We start from the raw sequence: 13827 nt of genomic DNA on the forward strand, positions 1-13827 counted from the left end.
TTGTCCAGAGGAGGGCCATATCCTCTTGAAAAACACTGGTACTTGTTGAGCCGGAATGAGGTTTTCTAAGATAAAATTAAACAAAGCTACCCATTTGAAGAAAAACTAGCTTAAATGATGGAACTTTTTAAAGCTTAAATGTACCCTTAAACTCTGCTGGTTGGGCCAACAGATTTCAGAGCAAGTAGAAAATGAAGGTTTACAGAAATGATTTGGAAAGGACCAATCATCCTTGATTTGCTTCATGAATATGACATTTGTGATTATAATATTTACATTGTAATCATATAAATAACGTTTTCTGTGGCTAGAATTTTTTATTTGTATAGTAGACTTAGATATCGTTTCATAGAGAATATACAGCATTGGGAAAAGCAGTCTATGTCGTGGAGAATCTATAGGCTAGAGAGGGGCAGTACGTACTCCAGTTAAGAGCATGGTCCGTGGAGTGCAACAGATGGGACTCAAAACCCAGCTCTATCATGTTATAGTTCTGAAGCCCCAGAGGCACAGCGCACGTCTCTATGCCTCAGTCTTTTCATCTGTGAATAGGGATAACGTGACTTAATTTTCACAGAGTTGTGATACTTTCATGAGCAGTAGGTAATATATGCTCAATCAGTGGCAAGTCTTAATAGATTTTCTGAAGGATACTGAGTTCCAGGTGTTCCATTACCAGAAGAGGGTATGCCACTGCTGTAGAGAATGAAATGTTCTCGAAGAATTTTATGTCTGATTTAAGGGCAGTGGTGGGAAATTGCAGGGGTCTGTTTCTAGCATGTAATAGGTACTTGGAAACTGTTAACTGAAAAATCTGGGGCTTGGAGTAAACCCTTTCCTTTGTCTCCCTTTTCTACTTGGAGCATACCCTTCTTCCATCTTTTTCCATTCTGGAACATGGAATGAGGAGGGTTCCCTCATGCTGTGAGTACCCCAGGTCTGATTATTTTATCCCCTTGCACGGCAGCCATCTGCCCCAGGTCTCCTCTGGGCTTCTGAAGGCTCTTTTGGGTAGGTGCTCAGACAGCTGCTTCCCAGAGTCTGCCTTTCCTACCTGATCTCACCAAGAGGCTATTGAGAACATTCTCAAAACATTTAGGTGTTTTTTTTTTTTCCTCAGTCATCTCGAGGCAGCTGCTTTATTGTGCTATGTAGGGTAAATATGTATTTTACTTATTTTTATTAGCTTCCAGCAGTATAATCTGACGTGGAATTCTCTTTTGTCTTTTCAGGTGCCATTTGGATAGTCCTTTAGCGGCACAATGTACTCTGAGTGGAGGTCGCTGCATTTGGTGATTCAGAATGATCAGGGCCACACCAGTGTGCTGCACAGCTATCCAGAGAGCGTTGGGCGAGAGGTGGCAAATGCAGTGGTTCATCCTCTCGGGCAGGCCTTAGGTACCCCTTCAGTGGCTGGGAGTGAGAGTTTGTTAAAAACTGACAAAGAAGTAAGTGTTTCTTCATTTCATTCTACTATGTGCAAGTATGTTTGTTACTGCATGATTTATTTAACATTTTATAGGCTTCCCTGGTGGCTCAGACAGTGAAGAATGTGCCTGCAATTAAGGAGACCCAGGTTCAATCCCTGGGTGGGGAAGATCCCCTGCAGGAGGGAATGGCAACCCACTCTAGTATTCTTGCCTGTAGAATCCCATGGACAGAGAGAGGAGCCTGGCAGGCTACTGTCCATAGGGTCACAGAGAGTCGGACACAGCTGAGCACTATCACACGCTTTTAAAGTGGATTTCTGCTCAATGGAGTGTGACTTCTCAGTTTGAACTTATATGGGTTGCAGGTTAGAGCCCAGAGTTTGTGGGAGTTCAAGGAATAGATTGTTCCATTGTGCTATTGGGACTTCCTGCTAGCTGGACCCAATTCTCCTCCACCTGAGCTGTGTGCTGAGCAGACTTGGATGTCAGGACCTCAGGCCCCTTTCCCCAAGTTCTAGGCTCAGTCATCAGATTTCTATTCAGAGGCAGTGTTTGGAAGGTCTTCATTTTTACCTCTAAAAGGCCTCTAACCAAAGGCCTGTCTTGTGTGGTTTTCAGGCTACCCGTGTGCATTGAGCCTGAGGCTCTCCTGCTGTCTCCATCCTGACTTATAAGTTTGAGAGTACTGCAGAGCAATTCAGTCGGTATGGCTGTGAGCCCAAGTGGTTGGAACAGGGGTCATGTTTGCTGTCCCTAAAAATGAGGAGTTTTTGGAGTGGCTTGGCCTGGAGCTGGTTCTCTGTTCTTGGGTTCAGGGGACTGGGCATTAAAGTTAAGTTGCTTTAAGTTGGACTTAACCTGCCCATCCCTTTTCACTTATGTTCTGATTTCTCCTGAAGGAGAGATTAGACTTAATCCAGGTATAAGACCACTCTAGATAGACTGAAGATTATGGCTCAGGAGGCAGTTTATTTACCCTCTGTAGGCCATGGATTACCGAAGGGGAAGCCTTCATACTGAAGAGCATTTTCTTCTCAGAGTGCGCTAGCAGAGACCTACCCTAAGGACTAGCACTTGCCCTGGTGCGCTCTCTTCTTGGTGTATCTGTAATTCCTTGCTGCCTTCTCCTGGGAAGAGATGGCATGTGATTAGGTGGTGGTGTTCAGTGCAGCTCTTTCTACCCTTGAAAGAATATGAGAGAATAATAGTTCTTAAATCCAGTGTCCTCTCAAATTATGTAAGTGAACTGTTGTATGAAGATAACACCAAAGGTATATCTTCTCCTTGGTCTTTCCTCTGATAATTAGGAACTTGCCAGCCTCTTTTAAAATTCTTTCCCTTGTTCAGCTTAATCCAGCTCTGCACCCCTCCCCGCCTCATTTGTCACAGCCTCACTGTGTTGTTATAGTTGCTTTTAATATTAATTGCTGTGGCATTGTTGTTTTCTATTATACTGTTGTTAATATTTTCTACCTGTGACCTTTGTAGTTTTGTTCTGAGCTTAAAAATTTCAGTACATGTATTTATCTTGTTACATTCAGCTTTAGTTTTAAACTGGTGAAATCTTTGTGAATCCTGAATTTCTGTTTTACAAGTTAGTTATTTTTTTAGTTTTGTGATGTCTACACATGGTCAGCATATAATCTGATTTTCTCTAAGTTAAAATCTTGGCAGAGCCTTTGGCATGCCATTGGACATCTTCTTCCAAAATGATCTTGGTACAGTAATCCACTGCTAGTCTCCCATGTTATTTTGACCAGTTACAAATCCAGCCATTCTACCTTCTTCTGGACTATATGTTGTCTCCATCTTGTCCACAAGGACCAAATTTGTTAAAACCCAGAAACCCCTTTGCCAGAGAAGGCTGTTAATGGCATGGTGAGAATAGCTTTAGATTTCTAGGCCAGGGATCTGGTTTTCAGCTCCAGCATTTTGAAGCAGATGCTTTGGGCCAAATAGCTTAATTTGCTAAACTTCAGTTTCCTTATGTCTAAAATGAGGATAGTTTACCCTCTCACATGGGTTATTCTGATGGTTAGATAATATTTATGAAAGTTCCTCGGAAACTGATTTTAAATCAGTACCAGGTTTATACCAGCTGCCTTCATAGTAACCCTCTTAATAGAGGAGTGAAGCTTGTCTGGCATGACTTGTTCTTTTTGAGCAGGCTAGTTCCCACTGACCCTTCTTCCCTTTTGTAAGTACTCACTGATCATCTGCTTAGTAATTTGTCCCAGAGTTTTGTCTGGAATTCACTTAAACTTTCCAGTCTACATTATCTGGAATATAGTTTTATCTTCTTTTGCAAGTTGGACCATTTCCCCCTTCTCATTGTACCTTATTCATTCATGATTGCTGGCAGTGGTTCAGCAGTCTCTTAGACAATTTCTCTCAGCCCCTATGATTCGGACAGGTCAGGAGGCTGGAAGTCATTTAGTGTAGCTAAGTGCCTTTTTAAGATGTTACCCAGCTTCAGTCCCTTCTGACTTGTGTTTGATCTTACCCTTCCATTTAAAATATTATTTTCTTTGCCAAATGAAAATAGTCACACAGTAAGAGTTGGACAGTTCATCTTCCTTCCTGTTGTTTGTTAAAGTTGCATAATCTGAAAATGGAATATGATTAAATTTATGTAAATGATTTCCTAAATGACACATACCCAAATGTGTCATTTGGGTATTAAGTGGAGGAAAATATCTAAAATTTTCTATTTCTGTGCATCTAATCTCTGTGGAAAGCCAAGATGACCTGTACTTTTTATTTTACAGAGCAAACAATAATAATGTCTAAGGGGTGAAAGCCAATGTCGGCTTGATAATTAGAAATAAGCACATAATTTATTTTCTTAAATATTTTGCTTAGAGTTGTCTGAGTATGTCTTATACATGGGAGGTGCATTTTCTAAAATTAATCTGAACCTTGTTGAGACGAATATACTTCAATTGAGAGGTTTTTGGCAATAAGAAGTTAACATTTTAAATCAGTCTACTGATAAACAGGGAGGGATGTTTAATAATTCTATATCTATATTTTCTTTTGTTTAGGTAAAATGGACCATGGAAGTAATTTGCTATGGACTGACCCTTCCATTGGATGGAGAGACTGTAAAATATTGTGTTGATGTATATACCGACTGGATTATGGCTTTAGTGTTACCGAAAGATTCTATTCCATTGCCAGTTATTAAAGAGCCTAATCTGTATGTTCAAAGTATACTAAAACACCTGCAAAATCTTTTTGTACCAAGGTAAGCTATACTAGTCTATCTGGCCATTATCCGGATCATAATAAAATAGTCATCATTGTTACTTTTTTAAATTATAGGAACTGATTTCATTGTTAAGTCTTTTGAGCAGTAATTTTCATGTCTTTTTCAGTTAAAGCGTTAATATGAATGAGAGAGATGGGCTTATATAATGTTTTCTAGGACTCTTTAACAATGTGTTTTCATTTTAACAGCTTTTGGCTTTGCTTCTAAGATCTGATAGCTATTAGGTGTGAAAATACTGTGACCCCTTTCCCTTACAGTCAAAAAACTCTGCTTTTGCCTAACATAATTCTTGTCTAAACTTAAGCTAAAGAATAACTAAGCCCTGTACCTTAAAATGAATCTTATGAGAGAATGAAGATATAGAAGTAAGCAGATTTGAAATTATGGGCAAATTTGTAGAAGACCAAAAGAATACTTTTGACAGTTTGTTACTGAGTTTTTCTCCTACCTTCTGTGACAGAGACCTTAAATATTGTAATGTACAGTTGCCTTCAGTTCAGTTCAGTTCAGTCGCTCAGTCGTGTCTGACTCTTTGCAACCCCATGAATCGCAGCACTCCAGGCCTCCCTGTCCATCACCAACTCCCAGAGTTCACTCAAACTCATGTCCATCGAGTTGGTGATGCCATCCAGCCATCTCATCCTCTATGGTCCCCTTCTCTTCCTGCCCCCAATCCCTCCCAGCATCAGGGTATTTTCCAGTGAGTCAACTCTTTGCGTGAGGTGGCCAAAGTATTGGAGTTTCAGCTTTAGCATCAGTCCTTCCAATGAACACCCAGGACTGATCTCCTTTAGGATAGACTGGTTGGATCTCCTTGCGGTCCAAGGAACTCTCAAGAGTCTTCTCCAACACCACAGTTCAAAAGCATCAATTCTTCGGCACTCAGCTTTCTTCACAGTCCAACTCTCATGACCACTGGAAAAACCATAGCCTTGACTAGATGGACCTTTGTTGGCAAAGTAATATCTCTGCTTTTTAGTATGCTATCTAGGTTGGTCATAACTTTCCTTCCAAGGAGTAAGCGTCTTTTAATTTCATGGCTGCAGTCACCATCCGCAGTGATTTTGGAGCCCAAAAAATAAAGTCTGACACTGTTTCCACTGTTTCCCCATCTATTTGCCATGAAGTGATGGGACCAGATGCCATGATCTTCGTTTTCTGAATGTTAAGTCAACTTTTTCACTCTTCTCTTTCACTTTCATCAAGAGGCTTTTTAGTTCTTCTTCACTTTCTGCCATAAGGGTGGTGTCATCTGCATATCTGAGGTTATTGATATTTCTCCCAGCAATCTTGATTCCAGCTTGTGTTTCTTCCAGCCCAGCGTTTCTCATGATGCACTCTGCATATAAGTTAAATAAGCAGGGTGACAATATACAGCCTTGATGTATTCCTTTTCCTATTTGGAACCAGTCTGTTGTCCCATATCCAGTTCTAACTTGCTTCCTGACCTGCACATAGGTTTCTCAAGAGGCAGGTCAGGTGGTCTGGTATTCCCACCTCTTTCAGAAGTTTCCACAGTTTATTGTGATCCACATGGTTGCCTTACTTATACCTAGAACATTTTTTCCCATTCTAAAAGAATTATATGTCATTTTAAAGGATTTTGGAAATAATAGAAAATGGAGAGGAAAACATTAGTTGCCTACCCATTTGTAGGGATTTCCTTTGAGAAAAATATGTTTTCATCTGTGTGTGTATGTGTGTTTTTCTTCTTTGAAAATGTCTGTGGAAGGATCAAGAGGGCTGACTTCCATCCTTCTGGAAAAGTTTTGGTTAAGACTTTTGGTCTGTCAGATGAGGGACTGACTATGAATCAGCCAAAAACCAGCTCTGTAAATTTTAGCTTTTTAAATTTAGAAGGAAGATTACTTTGGAAAATCTGAATTAAAAAGAGAATCTTCATTATGTGCTGTGATGTATAGGATCAAGTGTACAAACATACCTCAAGATATTGTTGGTTGGTTCCAGGGTGCTGCAGTAAAGCAAACATTGAAATAAAGCCTTTTTTGGTTTCCCAGTGCATATAAAAGTTATGTTTATACTATATTGTTGTCTATAAGTGTGCAATAGCATTATGTCTAAAAAAAAAATACACGTTTTAATTTAAAAATACTAGGATTACTAAAAAGTGCTAACTATCATCTGAACCTTTAGTGAACTGTAATCTTTTTGATGGTGGAGGGTCTTACCTTGATGTTGATGGCTGCTGGCTGATCAGGTTGGGTGGATGTGGTAGTTTCTTAAAATAAGACAGCAGTGACATTTGCCACATTGAGTGACTCATCAGTTCATGAATGATTTCTGTGTAACATGCAGTGCTATTTGATAGCATTTTGCCTACAGTAGAGGTTCTTTCAAAATTAGAGTTAATCCTGTCAAAGCCTGCTACTGCTTTATCAACTAAGTTTATGCAATATTCTAAATCTTTGTTTTCATTTCAATAATGTGCACAGCATCTACACCAGGAGTAGATTCCATCTTAAGAAACCACTTTCTTTGCTCATCTATAAGAGGCAGCTCCTCATCCATGAAAGTTTTATCATGAGATTGCAGCGATTCAGCCCCATCTTCAGGTTCCATTTCTAATTTTAGTTCTCTTGTTATTTCTGCCACATCTGCATTCACTTCCTCCACTGGAGTCTTAAGCCCCTCAGAGTCATCTGTGAGGATTGGAATCGGCTTCTTTTAGACTTTTATTAATGTTCATATTTTGACCTTTCCCCATGAATCATAAATATTCTTAATGCCATTTAGAATGGTGAATCTTTTCCACCGGGTTTTCAGTTTCTACTTGAAATTGAAAATGTCCATCAGAGGAATCACTGTCTATGGCAGCTATAGTCTTACCCAATGTATTTCTTAAATAATAAGACTTGAAAGTTGAAATTACTCCTTCATCCATGGGCAGCAGAATGAATGGTAGGTTAGCAGGCAACATTTATCTCATTGTACATCTCAGTGTTGACTGAAAAAAAATGCACAGCCTAAAAGTTGAGAATTACATTTTATTCATCGGACTTATTGAAAACTATAACCTGGATATAGCCTCTCAGAAGCTCAGAGGGAGTGTTCCAAAGAGGTAAGGAAGGAGCAAGAATATATAGGAGTTTTGCTGGGAAAAAAAAAAAAAAAGCTGTGTAGCAGAACATGAAAAATTACTGCTAATCAAAAAGAAAAAAGACATCTCAAGTTAATGAGTTTTCTTTGTATAGGAAGATGCAAGAGTTTGAGCTTATTGAAATTATTCCTTTGATATGCATCTTAACTGTGTAGGCCCAGTATTTTGTTTTCCTCTGTCCTGAATTCCCCTAGGGTGTACTGTAGGGAGCAGCTGTAGTGACTGGTGGCTTTATGGCCACAACATTGTTTACTGAAATGGCAGGTGACGTTGCTTGTCCACATCCATCAGAGCTCTTGGATGACCAAGTGCTTTGTAAATAACCAGTAGTATTTTAAAAGGAGTCTTTTTTCCTGAGTAGTAGGTCTCAACAGTAGGCTTAAAATATTTAGTAAACCATGTTGTAAACTGGTGTGCTGTCATCTAGACTTTATTGTTTCATTTATATGGCACATGCAGAGTAGATTTAGCATAATCCTTAGGGGTCCTAGGATTTTCAGAATGGTAAATGAGCATTGGCTTCAACTTGAAGCCACTAGCTGCTTGAGGCCCCTATCAAGAGTCAGCCTGTCCTTTGCATTTTTGAAGCCAGAAGTTCTCTCTAGCTATGGAAGTCCTTAGATGGCATCTTCCAATAGAAGCCTGTAGGCTGTTTTGTCTCCACTGGAAATCTATTGTTTAGTGTGGCTACTTTCATCTACCTTATTTATCTTGGCTAGATCTTCTGGATAACTTGCTACAGCTTTTGCATTAGCACTTGCTGCTTCACCTTGCTGCTGCCCCGCCCCCCATGTACACCTTTTTTTTTTTTTAATGGCAACAGCTTCTTTCCTTCAGCCTCATGAACCAACCTCTGCTGACTGCAGACTCCTGCAGCTTCGTCACCATTCTCAGGCTTCACAGAATTGAAGAGAGTGAGGGCCTTGCTGTGGGTTAGGCTTTGGCTTACGGGAATGTTGTGGTTTGTTTGATCTTCTATTCAGACACTAAAACTTTCTTCATATCAGTAATAAGGCCCTTTCTTTTTCTTATCATTTGTGTGTTCACTGGATTAGCACTTTTAATTTCCTTCAAAAGCTTTTCCTTTGCATTCACAATTGGGCTTACTGATGCGGGAGGCCTAGCTTCTAGCCTGTCTTGGCTTTTGACCTGCTTTCCTCACTAAGCTTAGTCATTTCTACCATTTTACAGTGCTTTGTTAGATTTTGTTATACAACAAAGTGATTCAGTTTTGTTCACATGCATGCATACACACACATTCTTTTTCAGATTCTTTTCCATTATAGGTTATTATAGGATATTGAATATGGTTCCCTGTGCTATTACGGTAGGTACTTGTTATTTCTAGTTTTTGATTTAAAGTGAGAGACATGATTCTTCCTTTCACTTGAACACTTAGAGGCATTGTAGGGTTATTAAATGGCCTAATTTCAATATTGCTGTGTCTCAGGGAAGAGGGAGGCCTGAGGAGAAAGAGAAGGCAGGAAAATGGCTGGTTGGTGGAGCAGTCAGAACATGTTTATCAGTGAAGTTTGACATCTTATATGGGCATGGTTTGTGGTGCTGCAAAACAATTATAGTAGTAACATCTAACATCATTGATCATCAAATCATTGTAAAGATATAATAATAATGAAAATATTTTGAGAAATACCTAAATGTGGCATAGAGACACGAAGTGAGCAATGCAGTGGGGCAAATTGCACATATAGACTTGCTCAGTCAGTGTAGGATTGCTACAAGTCTTTAGTTTGTAAAAAACCCACAATATTGGTGAAGTGCAATAAAACGAAGTGCAGTACATTGAGGTATGTCTGTTAACTCCTTAATCTTATCACCACATCACCAGCCACACAATTCTCCTTCTGGTGGTGTAGTCATTCAGTCATGTCCAACTCATTGTGACCTTGTGAACTGCAGCACACCAGGCTTCCCTGTCCTTCACCATCTCCCAGAACTTGCTCAAACTCATGTCCATTGAGTCGGTGATGTCATCCAACCATCTCATCCTCTGCTGCCCCCTCCTCCAACCTTTGGTCTTTTCCAGGATTAGGGTCTTCTCCAACGAGTCGGCTCTTTGCACCAGGTGACCAAAGTATTGGAGCTTCAGCCTCAGTGCTTCCAATGAATGTTTGGAATTGATTTCCTTAGGATTGACTGGTTTGATCTCCTTGCTGTCCAAGGGAAGTCGTCTCTAACACCACAGTTCAAATGCATCAGTTCTTCGGTGCTCAGCTTTCTTTATGGTCCAACCCTCACATCTGTACATGACTACTGGATAAACCATAGCTTTGACTGTTTGGACCTTTGTTGGCAAAGTGATGTCTCTTCTTTTTAATACACTGTCTAGGTTACATTTGGGTGAATTAAATGCTGGTTGTTTGTATTTATTGATTTCAAAAGAAGTTATAACAGGGAATGGTAGAAAATAAATGGTAGGAAGACATTGTTTGTAGCTAAGCAGATTCTTCTAAAATGATATTACTTTTAATGCTTTCTTATCATCCCATTTAGGAGACTAACTTACTAGGCTTTTTCTTAGTAAATGGGAGAGTTTCATGGCTAGTATTGTCTCCTCTTTGTACTCTTACCAACTCTGAGTGCTCAGTTAATTTTATTGATGAGAAAAAGCAATTGCATTTATATTAATTAGGCTTTTGCTTTTCTCTTTTGAGAAGCATCAATATCGTATAAATTGTTCTTTTTACTATTTGGTAATTAGCTTGTTTTCCCAAAAGTGTGCGTAATTCTGAGAGGGTGCTGAACTGAGTATTAGAGTTCTCCTGGCAAATTGTATCTTAGGGAGCTGAATATTTTCAGTGCTAAATATTGGGAGTTATGATCTTATCTCCTGTTATTGGGAGTTTTTTGTTTTTGTTTTTTGAGTCAAATAGTCACAAAGTTGTCAAGTTTCCTTAGTTAATTGTTTTTATGAAAACTAACTCTCAGAATAGAGGAAATAGCCTCTACCACTTTGCTGAAGATTAGATCAGAATGATGTAGCCTTTCTCTTTTGCCCGTCAGTTTGATTTGGGGGAGCGCATGGCTGAGTGAAGAGTGACCCATCATCTAAAACTGATTAGGGTCTTCATTGCTCGAATATACTGTACTTTAGAAAGTGTGGCATTCTTCTAAAGCAGTCGTTGGCAAACTTTTTTTGTAAAGAGGCATATAGTAAATATTTTGGGCTTTGTGGGCCATACCGTAGTGTCTGTCACAACTATTCAACTCTACTGATACAGAGAAGCAGCCATAGACAATATATAAATCAATGTGCATGGTTGTGTTCCAATTTTTTTTTTACAAAAACAGATGACAGGCCAGATTTGGCCCACAGGCCATACATAGTTCACCAGCTCATGTTCTAGAATGGTTTTTCTGAAGTTCATAAGTTGCTTTTGGAAATATTAGGGGGAAAAGAGCATCTTTGATGTTTCGACCTTTCTATTTCTTTTTCAGTAAAGATTGCCGTATTTCTCTTAGCTGTAGAAACTTGGACACTGCTCTTGAATTTAGGCTGTCTGAGTGATGCCACAGTACCTAAGGAGCAGATGTTTCCTTTTCTGCACTGGGCAGGTAGTACTAGGAATGGTAGGTAAGCCTGGGTCACCATTTGGGAAGTTTCTAGTGTCGTTGCTGGCTTGTAAGAGTGTTGCCCCCAGGACCACTAGTGGTATTTTCATTTTTACTCTGGGTGTCCTCTTACATGGCTCCATGAGGTTTGGGACTATTGTATATTTCTTACTCTTGCTTAGTAGCAGACCAACAGATACAGGCTTGAGCCTCTTGGCTTCCCATGGTCCGGATTCACCTCAAACTGAACATGGGACCTCTCCCTGTCCTTGGGGACTCTTGTCTTTTCCTAGGTGAATGTCTCATCATTTCACTCTAGGTCTGGCTTCTTGAGGGGGAACTTAGGGTTGTCATTTTCTTGCAGCTCTGGTGTAAGTGTTTGGTTTTATGGGTCGTGGCCCAGAATCTGAGAATCTTTATCCTGAGGTTGTGATGGAAGTTCTGAGAGCACTCACTTCATTGTCTGGATTTCTCAAGGAGGCTCTGAGATTCCCTCCTCTGATAGAAACATATTTTATGAATTTTTTGTGACATGAGTCATGTAGAAACTTGGCCTCAAGATTTATTTCAATAATAATAGTTACTTGCCTTGGTCTTCACATGGGAACTCTGGAAGCCAATTCACTATTTATTCTTGAAAATCTTAAGGTGATCTATGTTGGACAGTGGGGATAAGGGCTGGGGCTTGTACTTTTATCTTCCTCCTCAACCCTAGCCCTGATATACTAATGTAATAATACTCTTGGGAAAAAATGGTGTTGTGAACTAAACAGAGCTATAAAACTTCTTTGGGAGTATCTTGGGTACCTTTGGGTTAAGTTGCCTCTTTTTTAATAGAGCCACAGTTAGCAGGTGCTCATTTCTGAGGAAGTTGTCTCTGTATCCCATCAGTTTTGGGGACCTGTTAGGATATTTCATTTTTTAGGCTCTTCTCTAGCAGACATTAACTTCAAAGGGATTGTGAGCATTATGAAATTCATGCTGAATTCTTGTGAACATATGTTTAAAATTTTTTTAAAGAATACAAAGGTCATTCTGCTGTGTGAGCAGCAGAAGTGGCTGTGGGTATTTATTTACTCATTCATTCAGCAGAAACCTATGGAGTATCTGTTGTATGTGCCAGGCACATTTCAGACTTAGAAAACCCAGAGGTGAAGTCCACTTTCTAGTATCCTCCCTCTCCCCGGGAGCTCTTCAAGCTCTTTAGGAGTGGTAGGTTTAGATCCCAGAGTGCCAAACTGCATGAGAAGGAAATAGCTTTGAACTGAAGAGGGTGCGCCTAGTTCTGTCTGCTGGTGCTGTTAGGGAGTTGCCTGTCTTTAACTGTTGCATTCTGTCCTTAAGCTTGTCAGTGATGTCTGTCTGTCTTCTTTAGACAGGAACAGGGCTCCAGTCAGACCCGACTATGCTTACAGGTCCTGAAAGCCATTCAAAAACTGGCCCGTGAGTCATCCATTATGGCGCGAGAAACCTGGGAAGTCTTACTGTTGTTTCTTCTGCAGATTAATGACATACTTCTAGCGCCACCAACTGTTCAAGGTTTGTTAATTATTTTTTCTGATTTATTGCTGTGCTCCAAACACAGTTCACTTTTAGACTCAATGAGTAGTAGACTCGGTGGGGATTTAAAATTTGGCACTACAGTTGAAAAACCAATATGAGGAGAGACGCAGTGAATTAATACGTGTTTGATAATGACAGCAACAGTAGCTTGTTCAGTGTATCAGGACAGAGCCTATATAAGAAACAGCTAATGTACCTGATTACAAAGTAGTTATCCAGGTAGACTGAAAACTTAATGACTGCAGAAGATATTTTGTTTAGCAAATGAAACCTAGAAAATCTTAAAGTATTCTATTTGGAAGTATGACAAGTGTGTCATTCATTACCTAGCCATCAAAAAACCTTCAGTTTCATGAGTTCAGAGTGTATTTTAAGATGTCTTGCTTTGTATAATATAGCACAGTATACACAGACAATAAGTTGATAATTCTAGTTCCAAATTCCCCTGTTGCTTATTCATCTCTGTATTTTTTTTACTAACACATGTGAGTGTGCTTGTGCTCTGACACAAATGCAGTGTCCAGGAAGAATTTTAGTGTTGAGAGGGACTCCGTAATAGAAATACCCTGTCTGGCATTGGTGATGAGCTAGCCAGATAGGTAGTGTGCCTCTCCCTTAAACAATCCCCATGCCAGGGATTCAGCACCATAAGTCAAGCCATCCATCCCCTTCTGGAGCTTATTATTGTTGAAACTTCATTTTTGCTCATTTGAAATCCTTAGAACTTTTCGTTCTGTATGGAAATCCAAAGTTTGCCTTCTGTGGGTAGGCAGAGTACAGACCGCTGCTCTTCTTAGTTCCCAGGCTTGGAACCGAGGAGCAGCTCTATTTTGGGCTCTGTGGTTGAGGCTTTGTCCTGCCAGAACTAGTCC

At 39.8% G+C, this 13827-nt stretch overlaps 1 protein-coding gene across 4 annotated transcripts in view; it reads left to right on the forward strand.

Moving 5' to 3' along the window:
• The window catches only part of RALGAPB (Ral GTPase activating protein non-catalytic subunit beta), a 93403-nt gene that overhangs the window by 16480 nt on the left and 63096 nt on the right, over nucleotides 1-13827 (forward strand). For all 4 annotated transcript variants that reach the window (XM_070381718.1, XM_070381719.1, XM_005895987.3 and 1 more), the window contains exons 2-4: nucleotides 1233-1448; nucleotides 4475-4677; nucleotides 12768-12931. In XM_070381718.1, the coding sequence (XP_070237819.1) occupies nucleotides 1263-1448; nucleotides 4475-4677; nucleotides 12768-12931 (553 nt within the window). In that variant the 5' untranslated portion in view covers nucleotides 1233-1262. The remainder of the gene's footprint in view (nucleotides 1-1232; nucleotides 1449-4474; nucleotides 4678-12767; nucleotides 12932-13827) is intronic.

The sequence above is a fragment of the Bos mutus genome, chromosome 13, assembly GCF_027580195.1.
Source record: "Bos mutus isolate GX-2022 chromosome 13, NWIPB_WYAK_1.1, whole genome shotgun sequence".
In the NCBI taxonomy this organism is placed as follows: domain Eukaryota; kingdom Metazoa; phylum Chordata; class Mammalia; order Artiodactyla; family Bovidae; genus Bos; species Bos mutus.